Source organism: Crocodylus porosus, unplaced genomic scaffold (assembly GCF_001723895.1).
Source record: "Crocodylus porosus isolate Cpor-Errol unplaced genomic scaffold, CroPor_comp1, whole genome shotgun sequence".
Lineage (NCBI taxonomy): Eukaryota > Metazoa > Chordata > Crocodylia > Crocodylidae > Crocodylus > Crocodylus porosus.
In genome coordinates, this window is record NW_017728949.1 from 6592819 (window position 1) to 6618216 (window position 25398).

Below are 25398 nucleotides of genomic sequence, written 5' to 3' on the forward strand. Positions count from 1 at the left end.
TTCAGGAAGGCTTGGGCTTCCTGTAAAGAAACAAACAAAAATATGGCACCAGAGCTCCTAGACGAGGACAATAGGAGCTTTTTAAAATGGACATTTTTGTCTGATTCCCATAATGGATGTATTTGTGAGTTGGAAATAAGTGAAAATGACATACAATAAGGTATTACCTTATGAGGAGTCAAGTTCTGTTGCCACTGCATGCAGGGGATTTCCATCAAACACAGAATAATTAGCCTGTTTCTCCTCTTACATCAGTGTGAAAAAGAAGTAACCCTGGAAATCATAACCTCATATTATAGAACAAGTGGAGCCAATCTGCAGCATGGGTGCCACAAGTGGCATGAGCAGCTTTTGCATGTGGCACATTATAGACTGGGGAAGGGACAGGCAGTACATTGGCAGATAGGGTAGGGGGCAGAAAGTGGGGCATCAGATCAGGCAGGGAACATAGAGCAGAGAGCAGAGCTGCAGCATAGTCAGGGAGCAGAAAGCCGAACAGCAGGTCAGCTAGGGGGAAAGGATTAGTGGCACTCAGGCAGGATGTGGGGCTAATTTGTGGCATGCCTGCCAAAAAGGTTGGCCCCCATTGTTATAGAAGACTCGGTGCTAAGGGGGAGGATGTGCAGGATGGGCTCTTGCACCATTTGGTTGTCCTGTGATGGCAATACCAGTCAATGAACAGTAAAGAAACCCAGGAGGAAAAACACAGCTTTATGTTTGCCAGCCTCCAAGCTTATTGATTGCCCTCACTCCAATAAGCAATTCAACTTATTAGAAGTTTCCAACTGGAACAAGACTTTCCAGCTGAGCTGCTCTTCTTTCTTTTCAGAGAGGTTGGGAAAGTAGGCGAGAAAACACATGCATACACTTACCTTTGCAAACCACTCCTGAAGGTAGTAGTCCTTATGTCACTGAGAACACTGGAGATTCTCAGTTTACATGTCAGGAATGCATTACATTAAATTCTCTTATTAACAGTATAACTAGTCTTGTGAGGTTTGTCTTTTAATTTATGCATTCATATTTTAATAACACAGGGCATACTAGAACTGTTAAATTACATGAAGCTTCAGGAACAGGGGATGAACATGTCTATATTTGGAGCTGTTTCAAAGGGGAAATGTTTTAAAAGGGCAGCAGCTGTTACATTTTAATTGCTATGTGTTGACAAGCTTGAAGTGATACAAATGCAGCAAAATGGCTCCAACTGTAACATTTGAACACCTTTTGAAATGCCTCCAAAGGTGCATGTATCCATACCTACAGTATGTACAGCTCAAAGTGAAAAATATTAAAGCTCATTTGAACAAATACATGACTTAACTAGTCAGAGTTAGAAAACTTAACTGGAACATTAATAATAAATATGACATTAAAACTGAACATATCCAACCTTCTATTTATATTATATTTTCCAGTCACAGTAATTGACAATAGGGCAATCAAATAATAAACGAAATAATATGCAAGCCAGTTATGAAGCACAAATTAAGTGATCTGTAGTTATTATTTGTTCTGAAAAATTATTATTTGATTATAGATGTTTTGATTGGTAAAAGCTGCAACTCTGTATCCCATTATTTTACTAAGATATTAATACTTGAAATATCATAACATAGAATTCTTTAACTTCTTCATTGTTTGGATCTTTTGAGTATATTTTAAAACAATTCTATCTCCTTGCAGTGGCAAATCAACGGCATCCCCCTGCTTTACCCATGGCAGGTTGAGGTGCTTTTGACGTTTCAGGCATCATGCCTGGTAGTTGGACAAGAGGGTTGTTCGCTCAGATAGGTCAGACAATCACTTGTCTATGATGACTTAGATGGGGATGATCCTGGCTTGAGCAGGAGGTTGGACTAGATGATTTCCTGAGGTCCCTTCCAGCCCTACTTTCCTATGATTTTGAAATATAACAATTCTTACAACACTCCCTCCATGAAAGAAGTATCATTCTCTTATCCTCCTTATCTCAATGTTACTTTACTTTCTTCCTTACTAAAGTTTATGCTCCTGACACTCAATTGAGATTTCCATGATCCCTTTCTACACTAAAACACTAAACAGGTCCTAGGATTGGAATAGTGCTACACACTGCTGTACAGCGGAAGAATCACAATTAAATCAGTTGGGGAACTGCCAGGGAAGCTGAGGGTCCATGCTAGTGGCTCGGAGTGTAAGCGACTAAGGCAGGGTGAGCAATTATTATGGGCGGAGGGCCGCTTACTGAATTTTGGGAAGCCATTGAGGGCCACATGACGGGCAGCCAGGGGCAGATAAATATTATTTTTATAAAATTTTTAGGGGCCCCATGGACCAGATAGAATGGCCTAGCGGGCTGCATCATGCCCGCAGGCTGCATTTTGCCCACCCCTGGACTAAGGAGACGTGTAATGACCCAAAAGCTGCTTCGTTGCTTCTTCCTTGTTATGGGACCTAGCTTTATATAAACACAGCTGTTGCATGAATTACTTCTTTGAGTTCAATGGAGTTTTATATAGTGAGCACAAAGATTATGGCTTGATGCTGTGCAAGGATGAGCATTTTGATTCAGCCAAACATTTAAGATCATCCTTCAAGTTAAATGCTTAAAGTTAGGAGGTGCTTACAGGTTTTATATTGGATTGAAGTAAGTGGTCACTTTCTTATAAGATTACGGCATCAATCTAGTTTCTTTACATCAGCAGCACATTTGCTTTAAACACATAATTAACACACACGTACCTTATTTGTTATATATAAACTTCTGCTTTTTAAAGTGACAAGCCCAACCCCTGATTGTTCTGGGACTACTCCAGTGCACTGAGCAGGATTTGGCTAATTTAGCACTTCTATATAAAATGGAATCCTAATAAAGTAAAAGTAATATGTTAACTGCTAACTAGCTTATAAATAAATAGGAACAAAAAGGCTAACTAAGATGTTTTAGTTTAGGGGGGGGAAAAAATCTTCAGTCAATCAGCTGACCAAATCTTGCTGTTCTTACTCAGGCTAAACTCTGATATGGAGTACATGACATGTATAAAAGAGAATGCACCAAAGTATACAGTAATATAAGACACTTTTATATCTTGGCTGAAGAAAGAAACAAATTCTTTTGTTTGCCTGCTGCAATTGCAAATACAATCTTTCCCTAAATATAGTAACAGTTCTTACCTTCCTCTCCTACCTGTGGAAGTCACAAGGTACTAGTGAAGCAATCCGGTAGTTTGACAATAGTTAAAACCTGACTTAAAAACAGAACGGTAAAGGTTTTGCTTTTAAATGAATGTTGCTCTCAGCAGTGCATGGGATAGGTCCAGCACAAGATATCATGCATTGCCTAAGTAGTTTAAACAGAGAAGCGTAATTAATTAATAATACATAGTCTGAATAATTAAAGACAAAGGCTCCTTGATCTTTGTTTCAAAGGGCCATTTTTTTGCATGTAGAGTGCAATATGTCAAAAGAGGGACACAAACAAGCATCTCCCAGTTGTTAAGCAACGTCATGTTACTATAGAGACAAAAAAGCAAAGGAAAGTCAGATTCTCTGATGCAGGAAGTAAAAGGCTCTGTGAAATCAGCTAGTGTGACAACTCAAACAGGGAAAAGGACAAATTGGTAACAACTTTTGGGGCAAATAATTGTCCCATGGAATCAGATTTTTACACACTTTATTGTACATCCAAATGGTATAATTTATGCCAGTGATTTTTAACCAGGGTATCTGGGGCACCCTGGGGTGTCATGAGACCCTTGAATGGTGTGCAGGAACTGTAAGAAAATAAGCAAATACAGGTGGACTTGGGCTCTCTCTGCCTGGCCTTTTCCCCCACTCCCACTGCCTTCCCCTCTGCAGGGAAGTAAGTACTATAATTAATGAATTAGCTTTTGAGATGGGGTGCTGCTCAATTCACTAAAATTATAGAGGGGTGTCTTGGGTCTAGTGAGGCATGCCTTGAGTCTAAAAAGGCTGCAAACCACTGTTTAATGTGCTAACATTGGTAAGATAAACTTTTATTTTAAGGAAATGTCAGAAGTAGGGTTTTCCAGCTATTTTGGCATGTAAGGAGTATATCAGAACTCATAGGCTCTTTGTGAACAAGAATATTATTATATTATGACAAGCCAGTTACAACCAACTGGAATTTTTTTATGGGGAAAAAAAAATATTTTCCAAAATACTTCTAGCCAGGAGCTAGGGAGCAACTGCAATAGTAAGTCTTATGAAGATCAGAGAAGTAACTCTCCTATGTAGTGATGAAGAGATCCCTGGGGTCAGATCTTGGTTTCCCTGTAGAACACAATGCACACAACAGCTGTGCTGTTCCACATTCCAAAGATGCACATCTTTGCCAGTAGCATCTGTGCAATGCTGGTTCAAGAGTTAGCCAGCTAACCTCTTCCTGGGTGCATTGATATATGCAATTACTGTGAAGCAATAAACTCTGGAGCTTATTTTTCTGGGGTATGCTGTTTGCATGTGCACCCGGGATCACAGCATGTTGGAGCAGCCCCAGCTGGAAGCTGCATGTTGGAGCTGGTTGGAGCAGCTCCAACTGGCAGGGGGCATAGGGCGGGGATCACTCTGCCACCCAGGGATCACCCTACTACCCCAGGACTGCTCCCCCCTGGCTCAATGTGTTGTGGAGGAGCTGGCTGGACCTTGAGGGTGCTCCAGTATGGGGCTAGCCAACAGGCAGCCCTTGCACTGAGCACCCTCATGCCTCAACACATGTTGCTATGGAATAAAAAAACTCCACAGAGTTAATTACTCCATCCTAGTGCATGTATGTTGGCTATGAAGGACCAACTCACAGGATCATCATAAAATTCTAGTTTATTGGACAGATGCAAAAGTCAGACCATAAACCTTGGTGCTGATCTCACTCGCTCACTCGCACTAGCTATGAACACTAAGCATCGGTGTCAAGATATACCTATCCCCAAGTGCTGGAGTCCGCCATTGATGGCCAGTTGAGGCTTCTTTCAGTGCGATATTGCTTCAGAAGTGTGTCACCGGCTGTTCCTTCTGGGTGGACAGGCAGAGTGCTGGTCAGGTCAAAGAGGGTGCCCTTGGCAGTCATTCTTCTCTGCTTTTTTCCTCACTGGCAGACTTTAGTGACTCCCCAATTCTCGGGCTTACCCAATCCAGGAGTCATTGACCTCGGGGGACATCCCTCTTGGTAGCTGCTGGATGGCAGCTGTCAGCCCCAGGGGTCACGTCCTCAGGTACGTGCAGTCTCAGGAGTCCGTTGATGAATTTTGATTCACTGCCATGATGAATAGAGCTCTGGAAGTGGTTGATCAGGGGGTATTTCAGACCCAAGGGTCTATTTCCAGCATTAGTTAGTTCAAACCAGGGCTTCCGTACCTTTTAACCGTGAAGTTTCAGGGAGTTCCTGGCTCTGTATTGATTCTTTCCTCTTCTTAGTCTGTAGTCTTGTAGGTGTTAATTGCTGCTCATTAACTTGTTTATCCAGACTAGCTACTGTGTTATACAATTAACCATGATTCATTCAGGGACCCACTCCATACGGAGATTCCTGCCCTTGCTAACATTGTTACATGGTACAACTTACTTTTAAACTTAAAGTACATTTGTAAAAGCATCTAAAAGCTCTATTTGCACTACAAATACACCTTATATAAAAATTATAAGAAAGAGAGAGGAAGGAAGATAAGGTAGAAAAGAGAAAGCATCCTGAAAAAGGGGCAACTACTGCAAAAGGGGCTTTTGCCATATGGAGGATCTTCACATTGGGGGTGGGGGAGCAGAGTAAAAGGTTTCTTGCTACATGTATAGACACACAATGTTTACTGTGTAGCTAATTAGTCTATTGTTCAATAAACATCTCATGTAGACATGCCCTTTAAGTGTGGAATCAAGGACTCTGCCAGGCCTAAGTACCATATTCTGTATAATAATCAATCTAGTTAATTAATATGAATATACATTAGAGACCTCACTGTTTCTGTTGAAGTCCTACCATAGTGAAAGATGGAACCATTGAATAAACCAGACAATGGCCACAAGTACTGTCCATGAAACATCTGACTCCTATACACTCTCTTCAAGAGACACATTTGAATCTTGCCCCTGAAAACTCCAGTATAACATCTTCAAGTGAGATGCTCACCCCATGAAAACATACTGGTAGATCTCTTTTATATTATTTGAGTCTGTGCTGCTGCTTCTTCCAGGCTTTCAGCTCCTTCCCAAACAACAACTCTTCTCTTTGTTGAGCCACCTGAATGCTGTTCTTATGAGCAGCTTCTCTCTTTTGATCTCCCTGTTCTATCCCCCATAACTGGCAGAGAACAACAGATCTTTTCCTGGTTTCCTTTGTGTAACATAGATTTCCAGCTCATTAGGAGACTGAAAATAACAAGTTTATTCTAGTTGTATTCATTAGTAAAAATAGCAAAACTTATTTGGTTTCCAGCAATCATATCTTACAACAGTTAAAAGGTACAATGATGTTTAGTTTGAGGCTGTTTGAGAAGAACAACAAAAGCAAGGAGTCCTAATATTATGATGTGTGAACAGACCTAACTCACAGTATATGAAAAGGTCTGGTGAAGCTTTCCAAGACACTGATTCAGGCAAGGGCTTCAAAATGTGCTAATTTAAGGGCAAACAAGGTTCTTTGGGTAATTTAAGGGTTAATTTTGGCTAATTTAAGGGTACATATACAAGTGAGTTTACTGTGGAGCTAATTAGTTCCACAAATGAGTGGCACCATCTTCCTGTGTGTCTGTGTTAGGGTGCAGTACGGGTTTCCCTTGCCAACCACAGTTTTACCAACCACAGTTTTGAGTATCCACACTTAATATTCTGTATACCATTTTGACTACCACAGTATACAGGTTTGAGTAACCACCATCTTCTGTGGCCATGCATCAGCCCGCCACCTGCCATCTTTCCCATAACCCTTTTGTCTTGCCAGCTACAGGAACTTTCAGGAATCTAACCCCAGTGATTTGGCACGGCAAACCTGTAAATGAATTAATTCCACTGTAGGACAGTACTGTCTGGGACAAGTACTATCCTATAGTGCAGTAGTTATGTGCGCTGAAATGCATTTGTAGACAGCAAGCAGGGGTAGCCGGGCCATGAGGATGCTACAGTGCAGAAGCTGCCTGCCAGCTATCCCTGCACTGTAGTACCCTTGTGCCTCAGCCAGCCCCTCCACAGCACATTGAGCCATGGGGGATCAGTGCCTGGCTGGCAGGCTGACCCGTGAGCCCTGTGCTGGAACTCGGGCCAGACTGGGTCCTGCCTCCATGGAGCTGGCTTGGCCTGAAGGTGCATGGGGAACATGGAGGCAGGACCTGGCCTGACCCAAGGGTGTGTGGCCCCTGCATACAGTGCCAGGAGCCCAGGTGGCAGCAAGATCTGGCCTGGTCCTGCCTGAGGGTACATGCCAGCAGGCCAGACCTGTGCTGTGCACCATGTACAGGCCCCACGTCTCAGGTGGCAGTTTCATAGTTTCTAGGGTCAGAAGGCACCTGAACAGATCATCAAGTCCAACCCCCTGCACTGGGCAGGAAATGAGTGCTGGGATCATAATATCCTAGCCAGATATCTGTCCAACCTCCTCTTGAAGACCCCCAAGGTAGGGGAAAGCACCACGTCCCTTGGGAGCCCATTCCAGAGCCTGGCATCCCTAACCATAAAGTAACACCCCAATATCAAGCCCAAACCTACTCTCAATCAATTTGTGGCCATTATTCCTTGTTATCCCAGGTGGTGCCCAGGGAAACAGAGCCTCACCTATTTTCCACTGATCCCCCTGGTGAGTTTATAGACGACCACCAGATCCCCTCTTAGTCTTCTCTTGTGGTGGCTGAATAGATTCAGGCCCTTTAGTCTATCTTCATAGGGCCTGGCCTGCTGCCCGCTGACCACGTGAGCAGCTCTCCTCTGGATCCTCTCAGTGCTAGTCACATCCTCTTGAAGTACAGTGCCCAGAACTGGATGCAGTACTCCAACTGTGGCCTGACCAGTGCTGCACAAAGGGGAAGGATCACCTCCCTGGACCTGCTTGTGATGCATCTGTAGATGCATCACAAGGTGCAGTTAGCCTTACTGACCGCTTCCTCTCATTGGAAGAGGAGTTCATCCTGGAGTCAACAGTGACTCCAAAATCCCTTTTAGCCACTGTATTGTTGAGGAGGAGGAGGGTGTTCCCCAGCCTATAGGTGTGTTGCTGGTTCCATCTCCCTAGATGCAGCACCTTGCATTTGTCTGCATTGAATTCCATCCTATTCTCATCCATCCATCTCCATAACCTGTCTACATCTAGCTGGATTCTGTCCCTCCCCTCCAGTGTGCGCATGTCTCCCCACATCTTTGTGTCATCAGCAAATGTGGACAGCTTTCCACACCCACCTCCAGGTCAATGATAAAGATGTTGAATAGCCCAGGCCTGGGGAACTCCACTGCCCACATCCCTCCAGGTTGAAAATGACCTGTCTACCACCACCACTCTCTGCATGTGACCATTGAGACAATTTGCCACCCATCTGACTGTGTAGGCATCAATGCCACAGTCACCTAGTTTTTTTGTGAGAATGGGGTGAGAAACCATGTCAAAGGCCTTCTTTAAGTCCAGGTAGACGACATCCACCTCAACATCTGCGTCCAAGGACTCTGTGACCTGGTTGTAATAGGACCATGGCTCTGCCCAGCTGGCAGAGCAGGGGCACCAGAAGATATGACAGCAGTGCTGCACAAAGGCCAACTGTGCAGCCACAGCCCACTGGCAGGTGCCCCAGAGGTGCAGGTGGCTCTGCTGTGGTGCCTGTACCGCAGCCCAGGCAGCTGTGTAGTCCTTGTCTGGGTCTGGCAGGTGCTCAGCCATGGGCCACAGGTCCAAGGGGATGGGTGCTGTCACAGGTGGCAGCAGGTCATAGCCAGGAAGCAGTCCCCACTGCCAGACTGCTGCAGTGGGTAGAGGGTGCAGGGGCCACTCTAGGTTAGGGCTGCCTCAAGTCCAGCTGGCACAAGGAGCTAGTGTCCCCAGATACCAACTGGCTGGGCCTCAGAAGCTCTTTAGGGCAAGTAGGCCTGAGCTGCTTACCAAGCCAGCTTTTTATACTGCTGGGGCCAGCACAGGTGCTGGCTCCAGGCTCTAGGTTCCCCTGGCTGATGGTCCAGGAGGACCTGGGCAGGGTCAGTTTGCCCCAAGTAGCACAATTTGCCCTACACCAAAATGTATGTTCAGGGACATGCTGAGGCACAAATCTCTGGCACAAATTTGTGCCAGCGCTATTTGAGCTTCTGCAAGTGTATGTGCTTGCATGTGTGGACGTGCCCTATGGGCAGGGCTGTCCCTGGGTGGGGGGGGGCGGAAAATTGGGGTGACAGCCCTGGGCCCCATGCTTTGTGGGGTCCCGCGGAGCTGGACGAAGCAGTGGCTCCGTGTCCAGCAGCTCGCTACCTCCTGCCAATGCTGCTGCCGCCGAGGGCGGCGGCAACTTCAGGTCCAGGGCCCATAGGATTGGAGCAGGGTTGGGGCCCTGCATGGGCTGATATGCCCTGGGCCACACATCCTGCTCAGGTTGGCTTTGCCTATGGGCACATCCCTATTTGTGCCACTGCTAGTTGTTCCTGGGGAATGCCCCTGCATGCACACTCTGGCACCTGGCAGATTGCCACCCCTGGAGCACCAGAAGGCCCCCAGAATCCCAGGTAACACCACTGGGATCAGCCCAGGTGCTGGCTCCAGCCTCTCATACCCCACCCAGGGCAATCTGGGCACGTGGAACCTGGCTGGCAGCTGGAGTGTGGCTCTGGTTGGCCAGGGTCTGGTTTCAGGCAGTGCATGCTGCCACCATATGTGCCGTCCTACTTTTAGTGTGGGATTTTTGACACTGGGATCCCCTGATGTCAAAAAAATCCATCATGCTGCAAATTAACAGCACAGTGAACACCTGCATCTGCAGCGCATGCAGTTTGCAGTGCTGCAGAAGGGTCTATGGCACTGCAAACAGCATTTGCACACCCTAAGTGTATGACTTGTCCCTTGGGATAAATAAAATCATGAATGGAGTCAAAACAGAAAGAAATCAAAGGGGAAAACAATTCTTGCATCTTAGGAGAAGCATTAAAAAGCATGGAAATTATTTCTGTTTGCTTAAGGAAGATTTTGCCCTGACCATTACACTTCTGTCCTGTAAGTGAATTTGTGATACCAAGAAATTGAATGTCTTCCATTCAAAAAACATAATTCAATTACATTTTATAATTGTTCATTTTTCCTAGATCCAGTCTGGGGATTCATTCTTATTTTGTTGTCCTGATTTGATGGTTCTGCACAAAAGAAAATGCTTTCAGTGGCCATGTCATAAAACAAAGACAAAGAACATAATTCTTTACTAGGGCAAAATTAGTGGGATTTTTGTCTAAATTAATAGTTCAAGATCTGCCCCTAAGTAGCAGAGGACTCATATGAAAAGCATTTTTATTCCTCCTTAAAAGACATGGGCTTGACACTACTACAGGTCCATTATACTGTGTTAATTGTAATGGGTATAGATCAGGGGTGGGCAATTATTTTGGGTGGAGGGCCACTTACTGAGTTTTGGGAAGCCATCAAGGGCCACATGACATGCAGCCAGGGGCAGATAAATGCTACTTTTCTAAACTTTTTAGGGGCCTCGCGGGCCGGATTGAATGGCTTGGCAGGCTGCATCTGGGCAGGCCACATTTTGCCCATCCCTGCTATAGATGGAATTGTTCTCTCTTAATGACAACAGAGCCCCTTGAACATGTATTATGCAATTATGCATAGCCGTCCCTAAGGGTGTGTGGGGCTCAGGGTAGTGGGGGTGGGTGGCGAGCGGCTGGAGCCAGCAGAGCTTAACAGTGGCGGCAGCAGAGCTGGTGGCTCTCGGCAGTGGTGGTGCGTGGCGGTCATTGCAGGGCCTATACAGTGGTTGCCCCAATTCACACCCCACTGGGGATGGCCCTCCATTTATGTATTACATTAGTCTGAACAAACATTGGGGCACATACGGCTTTGTTGTATACGCTAAAGGCCCTTGGTATGGGACACTTAGATTGGTGTTGTTTTAAAATAGATTGCATAAAAACAGTGGTGAAACTCCAAAATACCACAGGAAAAGGGTTGCTTTAGATCCTAAATTTATTTTAAGCTTCCAGTTTTTTCTCTGAGTTCTTTGTCCTAAGTGCAGTTCTAGTCTGAAAAGTGATTTCTAAAATCTGTATTACAGACTTTTTTCCTTATCTCAGTGATTTATCAAATGTGCAGTGTCAGTGTTAATGTTTTGTTGGGTTTTTTTTTTCCAAACTGCCAATTCATTCTGGGTCTGAGGGTCAAGCTACACTCCTTCCATCTGTATATTTGACACGGGTTCTGCAGACAAAGTGGGTGTCAAGTTCAGTCCCTGTAGGTTCATTGTCTTCGATGAATTTGCTCCAGTGTATCTTAATGGAAATTAGTAAATGTATTAAAATTTAGCTCTGTTGGCTCTGCAGGGCTAATAATGTATTTGTCACTACTGAGAATAAGTACTTTTTCTGTTATGTGTACAGCCATATTGTTATAAGGGTGCCATTTTTACTGTCAATTTTCAGAATATAATGGATAACATTAATGCTGAATTGATGATTTAGGCTAAACTGAACTCCCAGAGCTAAGATCAGGTCAAATGAAACTGTCATTTTGATACTCTGCAAAATGTTTTGATTTGGTTTACATTTTATTATGGAGCAATTTAAATTTCAGAGTGAAAAGCTTTTTCAGCCTAAAAAATTGAGTGTTTTTGTTGTAAAGATGTTGACATGGGGAAATTGATTAAAATTGTCCCTTTCTTATGAATAGTTTTGGTTTAGACAAATAAGCATCTTTGATGGAAAAAATATCATTGAAAACTTCCCAGTTCTACATGTGGAGAGACCTGTATACCCATGTATGCTTTTGAAAATGCTAGTTTATGTGACTTGTTAAAGACAACAGACTGACAAGTGTAAGATCCATGAGCAGAACTCTCAGGCAGGTTTCCAAGCAACTAGGCTACCCATTTTTAAACATAAGGTTTTCATTCTGGTGATTTTTATGCTGCATGAGTTGTGATGGCTCAAGTTTGTTTTATGGGTTAACAACATGCATTAATTAGAAAATGAAGCTAATGGTTTATAGATTATAGTGTTCATAAGGAAAGCAATATGCAGAGAGGCACACAGGGTAATTGTGAGAAAAGATGTCTGGAGCAAAAGCAAGCAAGGAAAAAAAGGTTACAGAGTATCTTGTGACATTTCTTTTCACCATAGCCAATATACAGTAGTTCCTAATTAGATGTCCTGGCAGACCCTTGGTGAGAGTTTATATTTTTTTCTTCCTCATGCTCTTTGGATGAAATAAATCACGTAATAAAACTTCAGCATTTGTTGAATAAGTTAATATTAAAAACATTTCTTATTCTACATCTGGGATGTTTGGATTTGTTTCTCCTTCAAAGGTCTCTGACTGATGTGAACCACTGGATAAGGTTTCCAGTTCTGTAACAAAGAAAAAAAAAAGTCAGTATTTTGGATGCATGTACCGCTTTAGCTTTAAATAAATGGAGGCATGAAATATGGGGCTTGATGCTAATATCATCTAATGTTAAGACCCACAAGACCCAAAGTGATGGGGAAACAAGACTTGAAAGGGCCTCTATTATTCAAGTGGTTTTAAGCCACAACTGAGTAGTTGCTCTTCTGCTGAACACCAATGTGGTCTCTCTTGTCACAGCTGAATGAGATTGCTTAGCAGAAAAGCAGTGCAATGAGCAAGGTGGCAGTCAAGCAGGGAGTCCTGTCTCGCTCGAAGTCTACCTCTGGAAGCATCAGTGAGGATCACAGAATATTGATGCACATATCAAAGGTGCATCCTTAGGACTCTTGGCACACAGTGAAAACCCAGGAAATACCCATGAGCTCATTGGAGATGGGGAACTGCACTCCTCAATCTAGAGATACTTTCTACCTCTTCTTCCTGTGTCTGAGTATAAAAATCTAGATGGGATGGGGGGCGGGGAAAGGAAAAGTTTACAGGGGGAAAAATATATATGATCAAGAAGGAGAGAAATCCAAAGAAACTTGAGGAGAAGGGGAGCAATTTAGGGGGAAAAAAAGAAAAACAGAGGGACTGGAGAAAGGGAAGAAATGGAATAGGTGATGCATACAGCACCACAGAAAATGGAGATATGAGGAACTGAGGAAACAGGAAAAAAAAAAGTGGAAATGAAAAGGGTGCAGGAAAAGAGAGACAGATGAAACAAACAGAAATGATGATAGGAGGTGGAAAAGTCAGAAAGGGATGGAAAAAACCAAGATAAGATTCAGAGAAAAGTCTTAAAAGGATTTGTTGTGGGACAGGGTCCCCAAGGATGGCCATGTTACCCCCAAGGCCCCTCGACCATGCTAATTCAGCCTGCTGGGCACCCTCAGTTCTTGCCCGCCACATCTTGATGGACTTATAGTATAGGGAGGCTGCCTTTAAGTCCTCTTGGACACTGTTTGATGAACTCTCTGAACCCCGTGGAATCCTGGACCCCTTGTGGGTCCCGCTTCAAAATAGATGTCACAGGACACCCCAGCCTTATGGACTATATGCATAGCTCCAACCACCCATTTACCATGCTCCAAACCTCCCAGACGGCACAAACATTGTCCTGTCTAGGCCTTGCTGTAATTGGCCCTCTTGTCCTCTTTCTGGGCTCTCTGCAGCCCTGTTGCCGCGCCGTCTCTGGCGCCGGGGTCTGTGCACCCCCAAATGCCATGCCCTCCCTGGCACCGGGGTCCCCAGGCTGCAGTGGGCCCCCCAGTGAGGCCTCCTCCTTCCCCAAATAGTCTCGCTCAAACCACCGGTCTTATAAACAGAAATCAACCTGCAAGCCCCAGGGCTATAACATAAACTCAAGCTGCCTGGCTATAACATATTTGGAGCCACACAGGGCATGCTCTGTCCCTCAACAGTACCAGAAGCTACACTTGCAGTCAGGCCTCTTCCCTTCACTCACTCTAGGAGGGCTACTGCCCTCCGGGCCTCAGCCCTAGAGTTTATATATGAGCCAGGCCCTGCCCCTTCTGGTCAGCTGACCGCTGGCAGGTGTGGGCCCACTACCTCGTTCTGGCTGCCCTGGTAACCCGCAGCTGGGGCTCCCTACTGACTGCTAGGGCTCTCTCCCTAGCGGTTTCAGCCCTTTAAAGGTGCAGGGCATCTAAGTGCTCTGTGACACAATTAATAAGAAAACATGAAATGCAATTAAGAAAAGTGGGTGATAAAAGGAGAGAGAGAGAAAGCACTAATGGGAAAAGGGATAAAATCAAGAACACACACACTTTTAAAGTCAGTAAAATGCTATTATTTTGATCTGTGATCCTTCTTCCTTCCTTGATATACCCTTCTGCAGTAACAGGCCAGGCAACTCAAGTAGCAGAACCGGTAGGAAAAGGAAGCATAAGGAGACTTAGAAGATGACTTGACCTTGTAGTAGATTGGAAAGACTATGGTATTGTGATGGCTACAGAAAACCTGACATTGTGACAGAACTATTGTATGTGGCTATGCAGTTTATCAGGGTAATCTTTGAATTGTGTTTTAAAGTGGATCAATAGCTTAGAGCTGGTATATCAAATCTATTGTTGAAAATGAAAAGACAGCTCACTGAAATACTGAGATTTCTTTCCCTCAGATAATTTTGAATATTGTTAGATATACTTGTATTACCCTACCTTCTCTAGGCTTTTCAACCTTTTCTTCTTCCAGATTGTCTAGCAGACTAAAGATATTGAATGAAGTGTCAACTTCTGTAAAAAAAAAAAACAAAAAACAAAAAAACCAGATTGAGGTTCACATTTATGACAGCTTTTATTGCACTTCAGATTCTGTTCATTTTTCCTTTTTTTTTTTTTTAAGCAACACGTAGTTAAGGAAGAGGCCAAAAGGCATATTACTATAGCATCAAAAACATACCAAGGCATATTGCAAATGTTGTTTTCTATTAATAGTCATGACTCATCTTTACGTGGTAAGAGGTTTTGCATGTAATAAAAGAATAGAAAGATAATAAAATGAACTACCCATTGTTTTTATTGTCCTTTCTCAAAACCTTATTTTCTGTCCGCTATTATTCGACACAGCTTTATACTAATATTGCTTATGAATGGTTTTACCTTTTTTGTATGGTTGCATTTTTTGTATTTCTCCTAATGCAACTTGTTTTTCCTGCATGAAAAGGAGAGATTTATAATCACAAACTGTTCCTAGTACAAACTTAAAATATGTTCTTATGATGATACTCCATGTATGCTAACATGACTAAAAATGAGTAGCTGTGTGATGATCGTAGTTGAGATCAGTCTTTCTATCGCATTTTAATATTTCTAAAATGACCGCCTTTATTCGAAACAATAAACTGCTGACTTATTGTGTCTTCAATGAGAAATCCCAGGTTGTAAAAGAATCCAGCTTTCATTATTTGCATAGGCAACATCCGAGCATTCCCTACTCACTAGGAATGCCAAAATGGCTAAATTGGCCACTTAAAATGCTACTGGAGAACTGAGACAATTTCTGTCCTGTGCAGTATGAAATGCATACAAGCTCAGTGCAGAAATCCTGTATTTTCAATAATACAGTGTATTTAGACTGTAAACTAATATTTATCATGCGCTAATTGGGCAACTGAACAGCTAAATGCCCATTAACTTATATTAATCCATATCTGACATGCAAAGAAGAGACTTTATACAGCAGAGTATACATAGATTGTAGTGCTAATGTACTATATCTTTTGTGTATTATCATTTTATAGAGGTTTCACCTTTGGAATCTAGCTGCGGGCCGGTGTGTCTAAAGCAGGGATAAGTAACCCCCAGCACGCATGCCAATTAGTGGCACACGGAGACATTTTCCCTGGCACAGCAGGAGGCAGGCGAGGAAATTGTTTAAAATATTTTTATTTTTTAGTTGCTGCTCTAGGCTTTCTGGAGCAGCCACAGGTCCCAGCACCATGGCAGGCACCGGGGTGGAGTCAGGAGAAGACAGGCAGGGATGCAGTCTACGTTCTGCTGACTCTGCCCCGTGTCCCTGAGCCGCACGCTCCAGCCCACAGGGCTGCTGCACTGGAGGCTTCCTGCAGGTGGGCGAGTCCTGGGCCCGGCTCGGGCAGACAAACGCTCCATCTCACCTAGGTGGATGGAGCACCAGGGTGCGCAGCACCGGGGCTGGGAGCTTGTGGCAGAGTTTGGGCAGTTCAGGGAGAAGCAGGCGTGGGAGGAGGTGTTGTGGGCAGGCCAGCCTGACTGGCCCCTTGGGAAGGCAGGGGCTGGGTGGGAAGTGTGGCTGCCCCAGGGCTTCACAGCTTCGAGCCACTGCAGGCAGGGGTGCCCAGTGGTACCTGAGGAGGGACCCAGCCTGTGCAGCTCTGCAGGGATGGGGCTCAGCTGCCCTGCCTGTGAGGGGATGCCACTTGGCCAGGGCAGGTCACTGGACTCAGCCTCCCTGCACACTCTAAGACAGCCCCCGCCTCCTGCTCAGTTCCCGCTCTCCTCCAGCTCCTGCCTTCCCAAGTGCCTGGCTGGGCTGGCCTGCTCGCAGCGCCTCCCCCATGCCTACTTCTCCCTGTGCTGTCTGGACCCTGCCCAGGTATACTCAGTGTCCCATTGCTACCCCTGCCTAGGTGGGATGGAGTGTCTGTCTGCCCGACCTCTGGCTGGGCCCTCCCTCCCAGCCCTGGCCTTCCTCTGCTCCAGGACCATTGGGGAGCCCCAAGTGCCCCAGCCCTGGTGGCTACTTTTGGCATGTCACTGCCTCCTTCCGCCAGACACTGCTTTGGACCAGCAGGCCTGAGCTACAGCCGGTAGTGGTGGGAGACGTGAGCAGTAAGGGGCACACCTTCTTTCTCTTTTTCATTTTATTTCTCTCTTCTTTTTCTCTCTCCTTTTGTTTTCTTTTCTCCCCTATTTTTTCATTCCTTTTTTTATTTCTCTCTCTCTCTTCTTTCTCCCCTTTTTGTTTCCTTTTCTCTTTTTCTCTTTCCCTCTTTTTCTTCTCCCCTTTTTCTCTCCATTTTTTTCCTCTCTTCTTTCTTTTTTCTCTCCTCTCCTTTCCTTTCTCTCTCTCTCTGTTCTTTCTCTTTTCTCTCTCTCTTCCCTCCCTCATCACAACATGCTTAACAAAAAATACACAAGAACCAAGGTAGTATATGAAGTTTTGTCACCAGGTTTAGAATTTTTAGAAAACCTCATATTTACTGTAACAAAAAATGCAATGTTTATGATTAGTAACTAAATTAATATACAGTGCATCTTGCCGTGTTCCCCCTGCCCCGGTTTTATTTTTCTGGCACGCTGGCACTCTAGCACCTTACAAGGTGTAGAAATTAACTATCAAGACCGTAGATAATATTGTAGAAATTAACTACAAAGCAGACTCAGCACTTCAAGGACACAGCCTGATAAGACTCCAGAATGACTAAATCCTAGTCGCCTTGAAGTCTGAAGCAATCAAGGATGTAGCCCCCTCCGTATTAGCCAGCACTCCAAAACAAGCACGTAGCCACAAAAAACAGTTTTAACCAACTAGGGGTCTCTCAAACTGGCCTGATACCTTGTTATCTATCACAGTGGAAAATTCCTACCTGTGCGCGCATCTTGACTGTAAACTATAAATTGCCTCTAAGAGTTTTATTCGGGGCCTCTGAGCTTGCTTGGGGTGTCCAGCATGCTGAATAAAATTTGAGACTGACAGCGACTCTATGTCTTTGGGAGCGGCTCTGCAAGGGGTCACGGACTCCACAACAAAGGTAGACATTGGGTTTTTTGGCACTGGCCAAAAACGTTGCCTGCCCCTGGTATAAAGCTGTGTCATATCATGCACCCAAAGATGAGGGAGTGGAAATAATGTTAGAGTGAAGAAGACCTCACCTGTATCAGATCATAGGCTAAACAATCCATAATTTCTTGAGTTTTTTCATTGATTTCAGTTTCAGTAATGACCTCCCAGGTTCCATTCTGGAAACTCACAGGCATAGAGAAAACAATACCTTCAGGGATACAAAACTGACCTAAAGAAAAGGGAAAAATCCCACAAAGCTTGCTTTTCTTTCTGAATAAAGCACTGCTACCTAGCAGTGATATGTTCAAATACTATGTTGTCCTGCCGGACAAAACCCTAATGGGAGCAGATCTAAAGAGGGTACAGTATCACAGCTGCACCCTTCTTTAAGACTACACTATGACAGTAGCAGTCAAGGACTTTAAGATCCCAAAAGCAGGTAAGAATGCCGCCTCCCCTTTTCTTTTGTGGTTAGAGTCATGTCTCTTTCCTTCCCATTCCTCCCCTCCTCCGCACATTGCTGTCATTGCCCCTAGTTTCCCTGCTGCTGTTGGACTGTGCGGGGAGCTGGGCTGAGCTGAAGAGAGTGGCAGCAGGCAGATTCCTCCTCCTTGTCCAACCCCCCCGGATGTTCTCTGTCACCCCAGAAGTAGGCTCAAAAGGGGTAACCTGCCCATGGTGAGTGCTGTGACTGACCTAGCTCCCTGTGAAGCCCAGCTGGAGTGGGATAGGAGCAACCAGGGACAGCAGGGGCACTGGCAGCAGCAGCAAGGGGAGGGGAGGGGAGGGAGAAATGGAAGGGGTGAGAGGGTGCCACCAAGCACAAAGGGAGAAGAAAGGGGGTGCCAAGAGGCAGGGTGCAATTTTACCTGATTTGGAGACTTCAAAAGAATTCCCTTGCTGCTGCTCCTACAGCATGGTATGCCTGCCCTGCAGCACCAGATGCTTGTCACATACCCCTGCCTTTACCAAATCCTAGGTCCACCCATGAATCGTAATGAAGACAAAGAGATTTCTGCCCTTCTCAGTTTACAATACAAAGAATTGCGTGCTATAACTTTAGGTTTCAGTTTGAAGTATCTAAAATTGTTGTACCCCTTCAAACAGGATATGGAAAGTCCCTTATTTAGAGCTATGCTTTAATGGCTCTTATGAAAATATTTCTAAAGGCATACACATGCAAAATCACAAAAACAGGCATTCTCTTAAAATGCAGGCCAGACATAAGTACTTTTCTTTATACGAAACACTGCAGAAAGGCATTTGAAATAGAGGAAGGGAAGGGGAAAAAAACCCACAAGACATGATTAACCTCTAAAGTTACAATTACTCAAGGCCTGCATGTCACATTTTAGGATCCCTGGTTGCACAATTTCTTAGATTTGGAAACACTTAGTCTCAGAGTATATCATGATTTTTTTTTAATTGCTGAAATAAATATTTTGATAAAAATGACTTACTGAAGGAACCAACAGAGCAAAGAAAAATCTTTCAATAATTTATAAACTAAAAACAGAGACTTACCTTCACTTAGCACTCCTACAGAGACAATCTCCCTAGGAGGAGAATCTTGGTACCAGTATCTCAGTATAGTGGCTATTACATGCGCAGGTGACATGCCTACACAGTGATATTCCCGGGAATTCAGTGAACTCAGGGCAGTCACAAATTCTGAATGGAGCCACTTGCTGCCATTAAGAAAGGAGAGGTCAACATTAAAGAAAACTGAAATTCAGGTCATGTCTTAGAGTAAATAAGAACTGAAACGGTAGAAGACATTAGTATGGATTGATTAAAATATGGATGCTGAAGTGAAATACTGAAAGTCCTAGATAGGAGCACCTATACAGGTGTCCTGGTTTTTCAAAAAGAAAAGGGCAAGTGCTCATTACCTATGAACATGGGACCACTTATTCACGTGCCTACATTACTGTGTCACCATTATTATTAATGGTTAACTACACTGTGATAGCATTAAGGAGACCCAGTCATGGACCAATATCCCATTATAGGAGGCACCGTACATAAATCCAAATAAAGTTGCTTGCCTCAAAGAGCTTTCACTCTAATTATCTGCCTTCAGGGACTTAGTAAGGGAAGATGGAGACAGCTTGGGGAATATTCTGGATTTGCAACATCTCTCCCATATCCTTACTGTTCTCTTTGGGAACATGTTATCTGCATCTGAGTGTACCATTTCTTTAGAAGGGCTTTTTTTTTTTTGTTAACTTGATGGTACCAGTCACTTGAGCTCATATCATTAAAGGAATTTAGGGACCTAAACAGGCATTCACATGTCTAGTGGGATTTTAAAGTGTCAAAATAGGTTAAACATGTACTTCACCTTAGTTCTTTTGAAAATCCCACTTGGCACCTATCTGCTTCTTTAGGTATCTAAATCCCTGTGAAAATCTAGCACTCACTCAACTTCTGTTGTTTTTATGAGCCTGTCAGAGGATGATGAGAGAGAAAAAATGCTTTAATATAGAGGGACAAATCACTGTAAAACAAATAATCCCTGTGGCCCCAAATGTCCAAGATATGCATAGTGCTTGAAACTATTTTAAACTCATTTTTAGGAACTATTTCAAGTTGATTCTGTCCTTTCAGTACTTCGCTGAGAAGTAAAGAAGTAAACAAAGAAACACAAGATTTTTATGTTTGTGAGAGACCACAGGCTGATATGGATGAAGAAAAGAAAACAGCTGGTATATAAGATCTCACCATGAAGAATATAGCTTTACTGTACCTATCATATATCATGTCCAGCAAAGGGCGTGAAAAGCTAGGTGGACCCCAGATAGCACTGTCATATCGGTAAACCTTTGCATTAGACAAATCAATGTAGCTACTACCAGTGATGTTACCCCAGACAATCACATCTTTAATCCCTGTAACAGAACAGCATATATACAGATCAATGTACAGAAAGCTAGGCAATTTTACAACACCAAATACTTACAAAGAAAGTAATTTAATCTCAAAGTTGCAGAAAACGCTTTGTCTGTCATAATATGTGAAAACATTGGTGCTACTTTATACATTTGAGTAATCATAGTGCATATTTAAATTATTGGATAACAAATCAAGCCAACTTGCAAACACTTGGCAATGTTTCTTATAAAGCCTCAGATGCACAAAACCAGACTGTCTAAATGGTGGCCTGTAAAAACATTAAAAAAAAAGAAATCAAACCACTTTGATGCATGGTGATTTTCCCAAATAAGCAGTTAATAAACTATTCAGCATATTAACCATTACCTTTCCCTTTTTATTAGGTCCTGTAATGCCTAGACCTACCACTGATCACCAATTTCTGTTAAATGTGATTTCCAGTATGCTCTCCTGGGAATATAGTCCCTAACAAGGAACCTTACTACACAATAGACTGTTGGGGTTTAAGTTCCTAATTTGTACTATGCAGTTCTGAAGCTTGCTTAGCATATTTAAAATATTGTGAATGTGCCAGAATGATAAAGCAGAGTATAAATGTTAGCATGAATAAAATCATATTCATGCACAGGCATATACCATGATTGCAGCTGTAGAAATACACATGGGGTAGGGACAGAAATTACACACAATTAGTAAAAGAGATCAGAAACTGATTCAACTCTGTAATACAACAGAAATTCAATGCACATAAACCACTTCAAAATGAGTGAAACCAGTTTAAGATAAACCTGGATGGATGTAGTATTAGACTTAACTGATTTAGGTAAAATCGGTTTATTGAATGTCTGTCCCAGATCCCCTCCAGATTCAAGTTAACTCTTAGTCTCCCAGCATCCCAGGATGCCTTGCATCTCCCCCACAGTCCCGCCCTGGCAGGGTGTGCAGCCTAGCCTTGGCCAAAGCTGTCTGCTCTAACAGAGCAGGGAGGCATGTTTTAGCACCCCTCGTCCCCCACGGCTTCTGGCCTGGGCCACTGCAGGCATGTGGCTGCACTTCTGGAACCAAAAGTGAATGTCTGCTCACTTTCTTATTGGTTCAATCTATGCAGATTAAATCAGGCATGGCTGGTGAACTCAGAGTGGTGGGGCGGGTAGAACATCGCATGGAAGCAGGGGAGGATGGTTTGCAGCCAGCCAGGAGTGTAGGTGGGGGCAGGGGGAGAGGTGGTTTGCAGCTGGCTGGGTCATCCCATATGCCACTCCACCCACCCCACCAGTCTGAGTTCACCAGCTGTGCCTGGATTAGACTAACCTGCAAAGACTGAATTGATTCAGCCTCGGGCTTTTTGATTGTTTGCACTTAGCTATGCAGTCTCAATGCAGGCCCATACTGATCCTTTGCAACTGAGTGCACTCACTATGCTTGTATTTTTATATGTACTCCAGTTGCACCCTGCTATGAAAATACATGTTTTAGAATGTCAAGTGTCAAGCAGAATTCTGTCCTCCATGATTCCCACATGGTCATCTGTGTTACAGTAAACAAATACGTATCACTTACCTGCTGAATTCATATTCAGTTTCCTGGCCAGCATGGCTTTAGCTGCACTTTCCAGTAACATTGCCAGGGCAATAATATTCCCAGGGTTAATGGATGGGGCATGTGTCATAATCATTAATGCCTTTAGGTTCACAAAAGTTTTTCCTGCCACAACAATTCTGACCCCACTCTTGGCATTCTTTTCAATCAGGGGACCATACACCTTACATAGCTCATTCACCTGCCTAATGCAATTTTCAAAGGATGTTGTATCACGTTCAAGAAGGATATCATCAAGCAAAATGATAACATCAGCTTGAAGAAAGGCCTCATCTAATTCAACGTGCATTGAAACACTGCGGAGGAGGGGGTATGCCAAATCTTGAGCCTCCATCACAGTACCACAAAGAACTTCTTTGCAGTTATATCTATCAAGCAGATGGATGCTGATTTCTGTTGTAATCCCAAACACTTCTCCATTTGCCAAAAGCGGGATCAGATGGTAGCAGGCAGGAGCTGATGCACTAATGAAAAAATTTAGATATGGAAAGTCTCTGTTAAACAGTAAATGCTGCCAAATTTATGTATTATAAAAATAGATAATATAGAACTTTGTCTCGTAGCTGATTAATGTTCAAATGGTCTATTAGGCCCTGTCATTTCTGGATCTGTTTTCATGCCAGCATGTTAAAAATTAATACAGCTCAAGTTTCCCTTTGCTTAAAGATTTTTCCACCCTACATCCTTAAAGGGAAACTGCCAGGTTAAAAAGTATGCTTAAAAACCTAACAAATTATCCTAGGCGTATAACTAATAATACCAGGGATTAATAAAAATACAAGACTTTTGGAGGTCTAATTTATACTTCCAAACTGCTTCCTTCTTATTTTGCATTTTCCTCACAGTGGAGTATGTAAAAAGATGGTCAGTATCTCTTTACTTACAGTCCATTTAATTTTTATTCATGCATTAGCATAATGCTGCATTTTCTGGATTGCAGACATTACAAGGAAGTGTTATTAATTTATTTATGCAAATATGCTCACTAGTACCTTTATACATTTTCATCTGTGTTTTCTATTTTTTTCAGAGTTTGCTTTTTTGGGGGTAATATGGGGGCTAAATTTAGTAAGGCAGTGTCTCCAAGTTTTTTTCACCTTTATTTGCTGTCAAGCTGCAACCAAGGTAATAATTCTTTCTTCAGTATCTACTGAGTGCTTACTTACAAACAGAACCTAATCCAATTAAACAAATCAGCAAAGATTTGAACAATTTCATGCTTTACCTATAGCATTTTTAAAGAAATGGTTCACATGAATGTTTTGTAATAACGGAATGTTTATATTATACTTTGAACCATCAAAAGTTTCTGTTTTAATGTACTGTAAGTTGACAAGAAAATTAGAAGAAAGAATACAAATCATTTATAAAATATGTGTTTCTATAAACCAAATCAAAATGTATATGAATTCATATGCAAGCCTCAGTACAGCTTATCAGCGATGGGAAACCAATATTGTCTGAGGAACGCACTCTTCTAAAGCTGAGTGAAACTCTACTCTGCAGATTCTGTTCCCTCTCTTACCTGCTGATCCAGACCTGCAAAGGATTGATAAGACTTTTTCGTTCTTCCTCCTCTTTCTCCATTTGTATGTGAGTCTGCAAGTTCTCCTCACCAATTTGCAGCATCTCTTCACTTAGCAAGTCTGAGGTGATGCCGTAGTAATGCTAAAGATCAAGAGAGTGTGATCAGTAATTAGAAGGGGGCCCAAACACAACTAAGCTTCACTGCCTATTATTTCATTTTACATCTGAAAAAAGAGCAAGGGATAAAAAGGAATGCATAAAAGAATGTAAGATATAAATTCTTGGTGCTTACTGAAAGAAACTTGTTACCTGGGCATGCTCCAGAAAATCATTAAATCCTCCTAGAAGTAGGCCTTTCCCTCCACGGTCCAACAATTCTCTCCAAACAATTGGAGAGCATTTGTGTTTCCATCCATTCTTTTCACAGATATCATGAAGCCACTGCTGCATGCAACAAATCCAAAACACAATTTTTTTTCACATACGATAATGCGATATTTAAATATTACAGCTAGTAACATTTTAGTATTTCTAAAAATACTGATTATTTTCCAAATGCATAATGACAAGATCTTTCCAAAACCTCCCAAATACAAATGTATGTAAGGCAGGGGAATGCTACCAACTAGATGTCTGGAACGTATTGTGCAAGAAATTAATTAACAAGAGAGGAAATTCACTTATTTGCTTCTCTTTGGCCATACTGTTATAAAAATATCGCTTAGTTGGCTTAGTAATACTACAAGCAGCAAGATGCAGTGCCAAGAGACCATTTTAAAACATGAATCAATTCAGGATTTCTATTTGGCCTCACATGACGGTAGACGATAGAGGTGATGTCTCAGCATTAAAGTTGTTTATGGTGCTTAAATATAAGGGGCAATGAGATTAGTAAATCCTTTCTTATAGAACTGACTGTTTTATGAGGCACTACTGCGATTTTTTTTCTAATAACATACTACATTACCTTAGATGGCTATCAGCAGTAAACTGGTTTGATAATAAAGGAAATTAAATCCAAGAGTTGCAACTGTTTTGTAAGAGAATCCACTTGAATATACTAGAATTTGAAATAGATAACTGTCTTCTTCCATTGTCTTTTTGATAACCCTTTTGATTATTAGGTCTCTAGATTCAGATTAATTTTATTACTGTTTATATAGTTTTTAAACGCCTACTGCAAGCTGGTTTGCAGATGCACTGACAGAACTGCTTTGTTATTTTCTGTAGCTCTTTATTTAAGAAAAAGGTATTTTTTAACTTGTATCTATATAACTACAGCTATTATTTACTAAGCTAGATTTTTTTTAAATGCATGGTGATGGAATTTAATTAGTTATTACAAACTTTAGCAGAAATCGCATTGATCTTATAAGCAGTCTTACAATTTGACAACCCAGATTCCTAGGCAGTCGATTCAGATTGATTTACTTTGAATGTAATTGAGCATGATGGGTCCTTCTCAACCTGGAAGGACGTGGGCAGTGGGGTTCCGCAGGGCTCGGTCCTCGGGCCCGCACTGTTCAACATCTTCATCAGTG

General features: G+C 42.9%; 1 protein-coding gene across 1 annotated transcript in view; it reads right to left on the minus strand.

The window, feature by feature from the left end:
- Positions 1-12079: 12079 nt before the first annotated feature.
- MDH1B (malate dehydrogenase 1B) overlaps positions 12080-25398 on the minus strand; it is a 24927-nt gene continuing 11608 nt past the window's right edge. Inside the window, exons 3-11 of the mRNA XM_019554447.1 lie at positions 24167-24301; positions 23856-23998; positions 22292-22794; positions 20586-20727; positions 19361-19524; positions 17926-18065; positions 15172-15223; positions 14731-14805; positions 12080-12510 (exon numbers count right to left, since the gene is read on the minus strand). Coding sequence (XP_019409992.1) covers positions 12428-12510; positions 14731-14805; positions 15172-15223; positions 17926-18065; positions 19361-19524; positions 20586-20727; positions 22292-22794; positions 23856-23998; positions 24167-24301 — 1437 coding nt within the window. The 3' untranslated portion in view covers positions 12080-12427. The remainder of the gene's footprint in view (positions 12511-14730; positions 14806-15171; positions 15224-17925; positions 18066-19360; positions 19525-20585; positions 20728-22291; positions 22795-23855; positions 23999-24166; positions 24302-25398) is intronic.